General features: G+C 40.2%; 1 protein-coding gene across 2 annotated transcripts in view; it reads left to right on the top strand.

Moving 5' to 3' along the window:
* LOC118726772 (protoheme IX farnesyltransferase, mitochondrial) overlaps positions 1-14,104 on the top strand; it is a 110,476-nt gene that overhangs the window by 23,772 nt on the left and 72,600 nt on the right. For both annotated transcript variants that reach the window (XM_036451916.2, XM_036451915.2), the window contains exon 4: positions 4,298-4,422. In XM_036451916.2, the coding sequence (XP_036307809.1) occupies positions 4,298-4,422 (125 nt within the window). The remainder of the gene's footprint in view (positions 1-4,297; positions 4,423-14,104) is intronic.

Genomic DNA, 14,104 nt, shown 5'->3' with positions numbered 1-14,104 from the left:
ATTTTTCTTATTTGTTTATAAAACACTATATAAAATATAACTTGGATATTTAAAGGTATTCTTTATTTGGGTATTTAGAGGTTGTTCTTTATTTTGGTGACTAGCTTTTGCTAATTATACATTGAGAAAGGATTTTCTATGCTCTAAAAGGTGTTTATAAGTAGTCTACTTCTGATGTAAGGTTCAAGGCCTTAAAATAGTCATGAATTATTTTGACTGACTTATTCTGTAGATGAAAGCATTTTGAAAGGGAATGCCATGCAGCCCCTTTCCTCTCAGTCTCCCATTGACACCGTCAGACTCTCCTGGGGCATCATCCATCCGTACCGCGGAGGGGTGGCTGGGTGTTAAGACATTTCTTCCAACCCTGGCTTGTCCACACCCAGGGCAGCGTGTGCGCAGTGGCCAGAACTGCACAGACCCTAAGTCTCCTGGAGGCTGTGCAGTGGTGCAGAGGATGCCTGCAGCCCATCCCTGAGGCTTTGCGCGTTACCGTGTGATATCAGAACGGCGCTGTTTGACTCCCTAAAAGGACCTTTGTTTGCTCTCTTACAAAAGCTGTTTTCTTGGTGGTCACTACATTTGTGCAAGGCTGGCTGTTCCATGACAGGCTGTTCTTGTCCTGTCTCATCTGCATAAGATACCCTTTATATGCACTAACTGCTGTTCCCAAAGCGGGAATCGCTGTGGCTTTAATTTTGGGATAAGTCGTTAGAGAATTAGAGAGCTAAACGTTTCTTTAGAATGTTTCCTTTGAAATAGTGTTTAGTCTTGGATTGCTGCCCTGGTCCACGGGGTTTTGCTGCCGTTCTGCACAGAGGTGAGAGGGTTGTGTTGTGACTTGTAGTGCGGTGTGTGGGCCAGGCAGACTGTGCTCCGAGCGGAGAGGGGGACAGCCTGAGCAGCGGCTCTTCTGGGTGTGCCTCTGTGACTTACCGTAAGCCCCTGTTTGCCTTTAGCTGCTCCTCTTCTGCTTGTCTCCCCACCTTTTCTCTTTTTCTGGACCTTGTTCTTCACTCTACTCAAGTCCTCTTTTCTGGAGCCAACACTTCCCCAGGAGGCTCGGGTATACACCATGTGTAGGACCACCAAGGTCAAGGAATGACCTCTTTGCCAAATACACACTCTTTAGGAACTTCTGGTTTAGATTGGCGATCTCCACATAGGCATTTAAGTCACCTTAGCAAATCATATTGATCCCAATCAAATAAATAGAAATATGCAGAAGCCTGTGCCTGGCCTAGGTGTTAGGGACAAGGCGTGTCCAATGGAAGGACTAAAAGTTTCTGGATGTTGCTGATAAAATTGGACTAAAGGGCATGTGTAGTCATTAGAAGGGATGTCAGTTTCTCTCGCGTTTACATTTGCTTCTTGATGTCAGTGGTGGTGCCTTCCAGTCTGCCTCCAGTGGCCCTCACACGTTTGACACCCAGGACACCTCATTCTCCTGATCCTTTCTCCAAATATTCTTTGTCTGGGATTCTTTTATGCCCAAAGGTAAACTTCTGGTGTTTTTGATACACTCCTTTTCACTCTCTTTGCTGGCTGTTCTCTCGGGCTCAGCCATGGTCTGTGGGCTTAGGACCCAGAGGTTGTGCCTCCCACCTTCTCCATCTCTTTCCTGGGCTCCAAGGTAATGCTCTGTATGTTCCTACCTGGATGGCCCGCAGTTCCTCAAAGACAGCGCCTTTTCCTGAGCCCAGCCAGCTGGGTCACCTCCCCCCAGTTTCCTTATTTCTGTCAGTGTGGCCATTCTTCTTCATGCACCCAGGTGCAGCCCTTTACCTTTTATCCTTTTTTTTTTTTTTTTTAATAATAAATCTTTATTGTTCAGATTATTACAGGTGTTCCTCTTTCCTCCCTCTTCTCCCATAGCTCCCCTCCACCTAATCCTCAACTCCACCCCATGCCCTTACCCACCGCCTTTGTCTTCATCCATTGGTGTAAAAATTACCTTTATCCTTTTATGCCATTATTTTATCTTCCACCTTTCACAGTTAAGAAGTCCTAACAAAAACAAAAAGCAAAAAACAAAAAAAAGAAAAGTCCTAACAGTTGTCCCATCAAAATACCCTTTACATCTGTCTGGTTCCTATCCATACTACATTTATGCACAGTGGGTGAATGGCATAGACTGAGATTGATTCTCGGCATAACTGCCTGCTGTAAGTCCTGGTGCCATTGCTACCAGGCTAAACTTGCAGTTATGGGTCATTTTCTTGATTAGACGGTCTCTACTGCCAATCAAATGAAATACAAACTCCTCAACTTGGTATTCTGCAATCTGACAGCTGCCACCCTTCCTCCTCTTCCTCTGATAAATTCTACTCTGTACTTGGCCTAGTGGTAATCCTGAAAATATGGCAGAGAGCAGGTCAGGGTGCCCACCCTCCAGGGACTCATGTTCCATGCGGGACCACAGCATGATGAGTGCTGTGTGGGATGATGAAGGATGCTGTGAGGGAGGAGTCACTGAGAGGACCACTGCAAACATGAGGATCAGAGTTCTCTAAGGGGTAATATTTACAATGTGATCTGGAGGAGGTGAAGGAGCTGATGGTAAGAGAGGAAGGGGAGACAGAACTGCACAGACCCTAAGTCAAGAAGAAGCTTGGCTTAAAAACAGAAGATCCCTGTGAGGGGAGACTAGTCAGTGCGCTAGAGAGAGGTACCAGATGCACTTGTGTGGCTGGGGGAAGAGTTTGCATCTCATTCTAGGTGTAGTGTCAAAGGATTTTCCATGCAGCAGAGTGATATGACCTGTGTACATTTTAAAATGTCATTATATACTGTTGGAGCAAGGTGGAAGAAAGAGGAGAGCAATTAGGAACGAGGCCCTTCCAGTTGTCCGGGCAAGATAATAGCTTGGGCCAGATGACATGTTTCTCAGTGTCAGCATATGGCATTTGGGGCCAGAAAATGCTTTGTTTGGGGCTGTCTTATAGGATGTTTATAAGCTTCTCTGGCATCCACTCACTGGAGCTCAGCAGTATCCTCCCCTCCAGTGTGACAACCAGCTCTATCTCCAGGCATTGCTGACTGTCCCCATGGCAGCACCACCCCTGGCTGTGAACCCTGGGACGAGAGGATGGCAGCAGAGGTGTGTTTGACATGCACTGTGGAGGAGAACAGACAGTACTTTGCAGTGGATGGGATGGAGAGGATGGAGAGAAAGGAGAGATTCAAAAATGCTTCCTAGCTGTTTGGTTTGACAATCTAGACAGATATCACAGGTGCGTTAGCGTCTGACAGTGGTCGCTTGCCCCTGTGCTGGTTCTTGGAATTATCCAGCCACCTATAATGTAGCCCATTCCACTATTCTGTTTCTGCATCCCGCTGAAGGCCCCGCTTAAATGCCATCTTCTTGAAGTCTTCTCCAGTTAATTCACCAACGGTGGCCATTTTTTCAGTTTCTGTATCAGTACCAGACACTTCCTGGCCCTGAGCTTCTGTGAACCCCCAGGAGAGAAGGACCAGGGGCAGTCACCGGGGATGCTTGGATTGCAGGGCTTTGCTTCTGCATCTTGCCTCTTCCCTCTGTTTCTGTTGGTGGCTGTAGTCATTCTCTAGTCATCTTCTGGGCCCTGGGGCACTGTCTGTTACCTGCAAGCCCTTTGCTCAGGTGGAATTAAGACCCACCAAGCAGGGCCTACTTCTTTGCTGCCTTGTGTTATACAGTTACTACTTTATGTCTGTCATCTCCCTAACAAATAAGCTCTGAGTGCAGGAATGAGACCTCGTTCATTCCTTCATCCCACGCAATGCCTAATGCCCAGCATAGTACTGGTTGTGAAGTAGGTACTCAATAAATGTTCGTTGAGTGAATGAGAGTGATTCAATCTTAAAACATCCACATTGCCAAAACCGGTTTGGCTCAGTGGATAGAGCGTCGGCCTGCAGACTGAAAGGTCCCAGGTTTGATTCCGGTCAAGGGCATATACCTTGGTTTTGGGCTCGATCCCCAGGGAGGGGTATGCAGGAGGCAGCTGATCAATGTTTCTCTCTCATCGATGTTTCTAACTCTATCCCTTTCTCTTCCTCTCTGTAAAAAAAAATCAATAAAATATATTTAAAATAAATATAACATCCACCTTATTTTTTCCTCTCCTGTATAATGGAATTAAAGGAAAATGAGCATTTTTCTGTGATGAACACACATAATTTTTATAATGGGGGAAATGTTGGTTTTCAATGGGAGGTTAGCCTCGGTTGGGTTCCCTGGAGGATGGCTGGTCTGCCCTTTGCAGTGTGGGCCCTGTGTTGGTAACGAGATGCCTGCTCTGCTTCTGTGTTTCAGCTTTAGTTGTCAGCACCACTTCGGCGGGATTCGCATTGGCCCCGGGGCCCTTCGACTTGTCCTGTTTTCTGCTCACTTCCCTGGGAACAGGCCTGGCATCCTGTGCTGCCAACTCCATCAATCAGGTGGGTCTGTCGCCTTCCAGGTAGATCATGCTACCGTGACTCATTCCCAGCTTGTGGTATTATCACATTAAAAAAAAACTTCCAGAGTCACATGTGCATGAAGAGGTACTATGAACTTGTAAGAATGTATCCAAGGTGTCTTTTCTTTCGCTGTGAATGGTTTTCATTTAGGTTCTGGTGAGAAAACAATAGCATATCTGCTTCAAGTGACTGGCATGCCTTGTGTTAGAAAGTGCTTTAAAGCTGTCAAACTTCTCCATTCTTGTCCATTTCCGGTACATTTCCCTGAGCTCATCATTGTGTGCTAGTCTTTCTTTCGTTTGATTTTGCATTTTAAGTCTCTGGTATACAAAACAGAATGCATATCCAACTTTTAAAAAAATTAGTAACTCAGAATTCAGTAAACCTGGTGTATGGCATCAGATTATATCAAATTTAGAATGTTATTAGCTAATTGTACTTAATGTGTTCTTTAGCATATTATTTTCAATTAGCCTGTTATTTAATTAGCATCTTATGTTTAATGAATCCCCCTCCCCCCCCATTATTTAAACCATCAAAATAATTCTCTGAAATATTTTTTTCTCCGGTCTGGTCATTGTGGTGTGCTCCAACGCTGTGGCTTTTTCATAAGATACTATGTGAAAAAGCTTGGCAAAAACTTAGGGAAAGCTGCTTGCTTTTATCATAAGAACACCCAGGAGGAACTGGCACAGTTTTACAACAGGAACTCAAGTCAGCAGCAGGAAAACAGCTTGGCTGAGTGGATATATAAGTTGGTAGTCCACAAAATATGGGGGTTTTAGTGTTATAATGCCTAAACTCATTGTGTTTTTATAATGTATTATCAGTTACTTGGAGAAGTATGAATCTATTTCAAGTAAGATTTATTTTTATTGTTATTTTTAAAGTCAAAACAGTCTTATAGTGAGGTTCAAATAGCCCTCCCACTTTACAGCAGTATTGTCGATGCCTGTGGTCTGTGATGCCACCTCTTCCAAGTCGCTCCTTCCTTTTGCTGCCCTCCCCTATGTCTTGGCTAAGAGAATAATTATGGTTTCACAATGAACATGTTTTTAATGAAAGTTTGAGTGAAAAGCAATATAAGCAAAATGGATTTATATGGCTATTTTGAATCTTTTATGAAAATTTTTTAAATTTTTATTTTTGTTTAGTTATAAGTCTAGGCCATAAGATTCAGCCAGGAACTTAATCTCGTTCCCAGGCTTGTGTGTTAAATTGAAGGGCTGTATTTACCCTTGAGGTACTAACTGCTGTCACCTATTTGAATTACATGGATTTAAATGAAAGGTTTAAAATAAAATTGTGGGAATTCAGGAAAAACAAAACAGTAGCAACAACAAACTAATAAACATCAAATAATTAGTAGAAATGCCAGGATTTTATAAAAGACTAGAGGCCCCGTGCACAAATTTGTGCACCAGTGGTGTCCCTTTACCTGGCCTATGGGATCAGGTCAAAAGCTGCTCTCCAATATCCCCTGAGGGGTCCCGGATTGCGAGAGGATGCAGGCCAGGCCGAGTACACGGGTGCACGATCAGGGCCGGGGAGCAACCGTGGAGGACTCCAGGGCATGTCCAACCCGTTTCATTCAATGCCTATGGGCCAGACCCCAGCAGCAAGCTAACTTATTGGTCAGAGCATCTGCCCCCTGATAATCACTGCATGTCATAGCGACTGATTAACCAGTTTACTCTCTGCCCCCTGGTGGTCAGTGCACGTCATAGCAATTGGTTGCACGGCCTTAGCATATCATTAACATATTATGCTTTGATTGGTTGAATGGACAACCGACGCTGAGCATTTTAGGCTTTCATTATATAGGATAATACTGAGCCACTTTGAGTTGAAGCTACGACAACCCCAACATGCCACTGCCCTGAGAATGGTGGTTCAAAGAATTTGTCTTGGGGGGAAAAAAAATTAAAAAACCTGTCAGTTGTAGCAAGATATTATCTGGAGGAAAAAATTGAGTGGTTTACACTTAATTAGTAATTTACAGAAACTGAATATAGACTTAGGTTTTAGAAACTTGAAAAAGACTACAAGTTTAGGTGGCACTTTATCTCAGAGACTGTAGGAAGTTTATTCACAGTAGAAAGTGAGTGGGTCTGTGGGTTAAAACTGTTCCTGAGGAAAGCCTCAGAGTGCATGATGGGATTCCTCCCAGTGCTGAGGCTGCCTGCCTCGATGGCTGGCCAGCCCTGCCCTGCTGCTCACCTGGCACCTTCCCTGCTCTCCTTTGGACCACGTCCCTTGCTCCCTCCTCATGTCACTTACACCCACAGGCCTCTGCAGTGTCGGATGTGTTGTCACCTTAATGGATGCTTGTTGGGTACGTGAATAATGACTTCATCCTCTTGTATTCAGCATATTGCTTCCTTCCACTTTTCTTGGGCTCTCATTTCAGTCGGAAGCTTCACAGTAGTTTAAAAATGTTGCTGATTCCCATAACTGTACAGTTCTGTTGTTATTACATTATTGATCAGCTTCCCAAATTACAATCTTCTGTAAATAACATGTTGGAAATGTTTTAGTTCTAGTGTTGGTAGGCATTCTTATAAAATCAAGTTAAAGGAAGGCGAGTACATTTCATTAGTGCCTTTAATTATTAATAGTATAATGCTGGCCCACAAGGGTTTAGCTGAGTTTTTGAAAGCAGATACAGAAGTAGTCTTTGGGGAATTGGAGGCACTTACTACTTTTTTTTAGGGAGCTAGTGTTCACTCACTCCAAGAATGCATATATGTAGGGGTAGGTGTAAGAGTTCTTCAGCTTCTAGTAGAGATCCCTGGGAGAAAAAAATGCCTGCTGGCCATGTTTATAAAGGAATTCCAATCCAGTTCACATTTCAAAATACTTTTTTTTGGCTGTTATTAATTTAGTTCTGAGTGACTCTTCTTTGTACCCTACTTCTGTGATCTCTCTGTAAAAGTAGGAAAAATAAAGCCTTGGAAAATGATTCTTACATTTGTTTTAAGGAGAGAAAATGAGATTCAGCTTCTGATTTATGAAGTAGTGACTAGTGCATAAAGATATGTATATGAAACCACTAACATTAAACTGTAGGAAGGAATTACATGGTTTGTAAAATATACACATGCTTAATTTGACACTGTAGTGTGGCTTTAAAGCAGGTATGCCTTCAAAGGATGAAAGCCATCCGTAAAATGTTTTTAATTTAGCCACTAAAAGATAAAATATTGTTGATGGCTTTGACTGATTGAATCTTGAGAAACAAATGACTTAAAAGCGAAAAGCTGAATAAATTCAAGTAGAATGAATGAAGAAATTTAAAAAGATAAAAATTATCATAATTACTTTGAATATTTGACTTCATAGATGCTATAATAAACTGTATTGAAGATTATTTTACTTAAGTTACATATATGGATTTTTTAAAAGAGGTTAATAGTATATGTCAATAAATACATTTCTACAGGATGCATTTTAATTGTGACATACTATTCCATTTTATGGATGCCCCAGTTCTGTATTATTGCAAATTTTTGCTTCTAAGGTAACACAAAGTACCAGAAGTGAAACTGCTGAGAGGAAGGCTACCAGCCAAAGTGTATATGAAACTCGTTTAACTTTGAAATATATGATCTTAACAAAATAACTCATTTCTGACATTCATGCGGTGCTTCTGAGTTTACAAGGCATATTTACATAAATTATTATTTAAACCTGTCACCCTGTGAAGTAGGTGACATTTCCATTTCTATTTGTAAAAAAATTAGTTTAGCTGTTGAATTATTCTTTTTAAAGGCAACATTTTAAAAATGTATTATGCAAATAATTTATTTATTGTAGAACAGTGAGAAAATGGAAATAAGCAAAAAGAACAAGTTTTTGTTATATTTTTCCATTATGTCAGACACTGTTGTGTGTCAGAGCTACAGCAGAAAGCAAACCAGACTCCTGCCCTCATAGTGCTTACAGGATCCCTTTTAACACTTGAAACTTCTCTGAGCTTATTAACCAGTGTTACCCCAGTGCATTTATAGACTTCTTTAACACTCAGGCGTATATCTTCCAATATAATTTTCCTCAGGGAAATGAATTATGTAATATATTTAATTCATATATTTTTCCATGAATAGTATATCAGAAACATCCTTCCAGGTTAATATTTGCTATAACATGATTTTAAGAGTTATACATAGATACACCATGATTTGTTTAATCAATTTCTTCTTCTTGGACATTGTAGAGATCTCCAGTCTTTTGTTCAACATAAACAATGCTGAACTGCAGCTCCTGTGGCTAAGTTGTTGAACACGTCTTTAACTATGTCTTTCAGTAGATTTCCCAAATCATGTGGCGTGTTAAAAGATGTGCAGTTTTCAAAATAAAAACTTAAAATTAAAAAAATATATATGTATATTTAAAATTGATTTTAGAGAGAGGAAGGAAGAGAGAGAGAGAGAGAGAGAGAGAGAGAGAGAGAGAGAGAGAGAGAGAGAGAGAGAGAGAGAGAGAGAGAGAGAGAGAGAGAGAGAGAGAAACATCCATGTGCAAGGGAAGCATTGATCGCTTGCCTCCTTATGCATCCAGACTGGGGATTGAACCCACAACCTGGGTATGTGCCTTGACCAGGAATGAACCGGCCACGTTCTGGTGTGTGGGACTGTGCTCCCACCAACTGAGCTGCACCGACTAAGGCAAGAAGATATGTACGTATTTTTAGTACAGCTAAATTTCTTCTCCTAAGTCTTTAGTTTGTTTCATAGCAACGTAAACTTCGATTGGACAGTGTGTGAAAGTGGTCGTCATCAACACTCCATGTTAGAAAGTCTGTGCCAGGTTTATAGGTAACATTAGATGTGCCCTTTTGAATTAAGTTGTTTTGATTATTTAGGAGGTAGAGTTATTTTCTGTTTGGGGGATTTTTTTATGCTTTTTGATCAATTTATGTTTACCAGTGAGTTTTTTCCATTTTGCTATTAGGCACTCATTTTTGTTGATCAGGCCTTAGCTTAAGGTATGTAGATTGGACTATTAACAATCAATAGTACTTAAATATTTTCTGAGGTTGTTTGTTTGTTTGTTTGTTTGTTTGTTTTTCTTAATCTTCACCCAAGGATATTTTTCTATTGATTTTTAGAGAGAGTGGAAGGGTGGAAGAGAGACACACCAATTGGTTACCTCCTACACACACCCCCGATGGGACTGGGGACGAGGGATTGAGCCTGCAACCTAGGTAAAGGCCCTTGATCCTGGGACTCTTCAGTCTTTGGGCCAATGCTTTATCTGCTAAGCCAAACCGGCTAGGGCATTTTCTGCGGTTTTTAAGGGTTTTTTTGAAGTACAGATGTTTCTAATGTTCAACTAGCCAGATCCTTTAATTTTTAATTTTTAATATAGGTTTTCTCAACCTCTAAACTCTTGGCTGTTTGGGCTGGATAACCTTGTTGTGGGTGTCTGTCCTGTGCTTTGTAGCAAGAAGTGTTAATAATAACAACAATTGCAGTTAACACTTATTTTGTACTTGCTATATGCCAAGTAATGTTCTAAGCATTTTACATACATTAGCTCATTTGTTTAAGTCTGGATTCATGGGATTTCAAAAATGGCTCTTTTGAAAGATCAAATACATGAATGACTTTATAACCTAGTCTTAGCCTTAAGAAGAACCATTGATGTTCTCAGAGACTTTATTTTGGAGAAAATTATAAGAAAGGCACAAAACATAAGTAGAATTTCAGATCAGAGAGGTAGGTTATAATTAGAAAGATAAAGCTGATAAGGTATGTTATTTTTAGGATATAGTGTATCTTTGAATTAAGAATTTTTATGGAAGGAAATAAAATAGGGTCAAGAAGAGACATGTTTTTTGTTTCATACTGATAATACTTGAGAGGATTTTTGTGGCTGAAATAGGGTAAAAAGGAATGGCTATGGATAAAAAGCTCTGAATTACAGGGTGGGTTGGGCAAAATAAAATGTACAGCCTTTAAAACTCTGAAGGTGAAACAGTTAAAGATTTTTCTGTTTTCTTCTGAATATGAGATTAATATCTAATGCATCTTTCTCCATTTTCCCTTTCTCTGATGTTTCTTTTGTTTTGACTCTGCAGTCTGCCTTGAGCAATAGGAATTGACTTTCATCTTTCACGTTGAACAAGAGTGGTTATTAAATGTGGTGTTGTATTCTAGGAGAATAGAACTGAAGTTAGCAAATGCCAGTGATGTCATTTATTGAACATCATTTGGTAAAAAAAATCAATACAAGAAATATATTTTTCTTCTTAGTGTTGTGATTTGTTGGACTTTGATGTTTTAACTGGGGGGCAACTTGCATTCCTCCAGTGGCCTCTGAGGTCCATATTGTGGCCTGTTGATGATTCAGATTAGCTACTGCATTGGATCAGGTTGCATAGAGTATCTGAATAGTATTCAGGAAAGACTCGCCAACTAAATATGTTCTTTGTAAAAGGAAAATCATGAGCATGACTGAATGTCAAAAGGAAAATGCATTTTAAATGCAGTCTCTTTTTCTGAATATATAACCCAAATAGTTCCTAAATTACATTTGATCCCACTTTCCAGAATGATCCATCTAAGCAGAGTGGGTTTGGCATAGATTTCATAACTAAAATAACTGTAGATGAAGTTTTGCCAGCAAATGTGGAGATGATAATTTGAACATGTTTTTGTAGATAGTATTTTATAAATTACATACCATATTAACTGGTTATTATTTTATTTGCTTCTGACAATAATTGAGTGGGTGGGGTGGGTGGTATTATTCCAGTGTTTGTGGAAGATTGAGATGAAGCTTAGTGATGTCACTGATGACATATCTGAAATGGTCAAATTGGGAGCAGAATTTATAGACCACAGGCTCCCAGTTTACCACTTTCTTCTCTCGGCCGTGATGTCCTAATCCAGGCACCACCCTGGAATGAGGCTATTTCCATCAGTGACTTTCTTCCACCAAATTACCTGCTGGCATTCTTGCTGCTAGGTACTGGAAGTGCTGAACATACCATAGGGCTTGTTTCTGTAATGAGATTGGGAGGACTTAAAGCACCTCTGCTCTCTACACGCTAAGTGCTTAATGAACGTTAGCTATTATTGTTGTTATTAATCTAAAAGTTTTTCTGTTTTTGTCACCCATCCCCCAAGCTTTCACGATCTTATTTTCTTTCAATTGCCTCCAGTTAGAGCCTTGTTATAGAGAATAGGAAGGAAAAAAGTGTTTATTTTCCTCAGTGTGCTAAGAGATGAGTTACAGTTGCAAACTGCAATATATGTGTGTGTATGAATATACATGTGTATTTGTTTCAGGTGTGTATATAACTATATGTGAATTCTTCATTTTTTAATATGTGATGATAACTTAGGTTCAGCAGACATTATTGGTTCTCTACCATTTTATAGTTACTATAGTATTCTGTCAGTTCTGATAAGTCTAAGAAATATTGGTGAAAAGGTAGGTAAATTTAAAAAGCAGTCTTTGAGATCTTGAGATGTAATAGAAATAGTGGAAACCAAGCCAGTATGGGTTGGGGGGCTCTGATACTTGGTTTGTGTCTGTGGGTAGCATGTTGCAATGAAACCTGATTGGGCGCCTAGGAGAGTTGCTTCCTTCCTAGATGTTTCCCTGTCAGCCCCGCCTAGCAGAAGCCACGCTGAGTTTCTTGACAGATTATCTTTTTTGTCAATCTTACCAAAGTTCGTTTTGCCTTTCCTAGTAGTTTGTTCTTCTGAATCCCTTTGCCAGCTTGTCCTCTGCCCTAACCCAGACCCCCTCGCCGTTTTCTAGGCGCAGTGACTAGGCTGCCTGATGGCGCTGATGTGGAAACGGACTTTGTGGCTGATCCCTGAGGACTGTGTTTGCTTATCTTATACTCTCCTCTCTTTCCCAGTGACAAACTGCTTTTAAGGTTTAATACATTAAAAATTCCCTTGATATCTATGCTTTAAAAATCAAGGTTATTTGATCATTTTGATTTCCATACTGAGTTCCCAGACACTGGATAGGAGCCAGAATTGGGGTGGAGGGTTATGGGTGGTTAGACAGTGAGGCAGTTTGTTACACCTACACTTCTTTAACCCAGATCAACTTCTGGTCATTCTTTGGCTGTTGCTATTTTTACCTAGTAATGGAGCTCCAGACTTCTTTAGGCAAGCTATTCAACCTGAAAATCTATGTGTAAGTGATTAAGCAAATTCTAAAACTCACATTCTCACATTCTTGTGACCACCTAGTCCTATGCGAAGGTTTAGAAAGTATTGTTTGGCAGAAAGGGAAGTGACTTACCTATGTGATTAATCTTAAGGAAAACTTCACTCTGGCATTTCCCTCAGATCCTATGCCAGATGTCTCCGGGAAGCAGCAATCACAGGGAACAAAGGAACTCTAAGGATTTGAATGATGGCATGGAGAGATAGCGTGCAACAAAAGAGAAATGTTGGTAGTTAATAAGATTTATGTAATGTAATCTAGAGTGTCCTTATGCCTTAAAATACACTTTGTAACCTTAAAATACTAATATGCAGTTTTCACTTTTATTTCAACTGAGGTTTCTTTAGTACTGGAAAATATTTACCTGCTATCTTATTAAAGAAAATATATATCACTGAAATAAAAGACTGATGTAATATCCTGTTTTCATTAATATATGTTAGTAAAAATATGGTTATTCTGATATTGTTTCTAGCAAAGGTATGATTGATCTAGAACATGCCATTGCTTATTGCTGCTGTTAGGTGTACTGAGCAAGGATTACACAGTGCTGGGTGTCATTGCCGTAAACAGCTGCCTGAAACTACGTGGATAAAGATCCCTCCCTCAAAGTCACTGTCGTTATTTCCTAATATAAAATAATGGGAATTAAATATAACTTCTGGCTTTAAGAATATAAAGATATCGTTAGACCAGATTCCTAGTACATACAGAAATATTCGGGGGCTTGTAAATTAGGATATTGGTAAAGGACACTGTTTTCTGAGCCAGGATTCCCTCCACGATTTTCACTTATGCTTGAGTGAGTGACTGACCGAACAGCGAAATAGGCTTGTTTAGATAAGCATGTGGTTAATCTTGAACATAGAGATGTGGACAGTCCCTTAATTAAAAAATCTAATGTGTTTTCCATAAAAAGAAAGCTAGTTTGTACATTTTTCAACAGATACTCATTCTGAATACTTCTGGCTTGTCTATATAAAAAATGACCCTGTTCATGGGTGCTAGGTGAGCATTCTGGTTCTAAGGCTGCTTTAATGCCTGTGAAGGACAGAAAACGTGTCTGAACTAGTTCTCTCTTGCACAGAATTTTGGTTATTCTGCTTAATTCAGGTGAAGATTATTGAGGTGGGGAGGCTGTTGAAATCCTCTTGGTGTTCACGTGCCTTTGGAGAGTGGTCCTGGTTTTCAGGACCAGAAAGAAGATGCTCATAGCATAGAAAGTGCTGATGCTACACTGTGGCCATTCCTTGAAAGTTACTTTTAGAAAGGATCCTGGCACATTTATTGATTACTTTTGTTAGCGATGTAACGATTGATTCCTATTCTGAAGTAGCTTGAGGTCTGATAGAGAAAGATGTATAAAGTACAGTAAAACAATAAAGTATGTTGGTATTGGTGTGGAATGTAGGCAGTTCCTTAGGTGTAAGCAGTGCAAGATGTAGGGAGCAGTCATTTCTACCTT

This window comes from Pipistrellus kuhlii, unplaced genomic scaffold (assembly GCF_014108245.1).
Source record: "Pipistrellus kuhlii isolate mPipKuh1 unplaced genomic scaffold, mPipKuh1.p scaffold_m20_p_23, whole genome shotgun sequence".
NCBI classification, from domain to species: domain Eukaryota; kingdom Metazoa; phylum Chordata; class Mammalia; order Chiroptera; family Vespertilionidae; genus Pipistrellus; species Pipistrellus kuhlii.
Note: the sequence above shows the minus strand (reverse complement) of the source record. Positions and strands in the feature narration are given on the sequence as shown.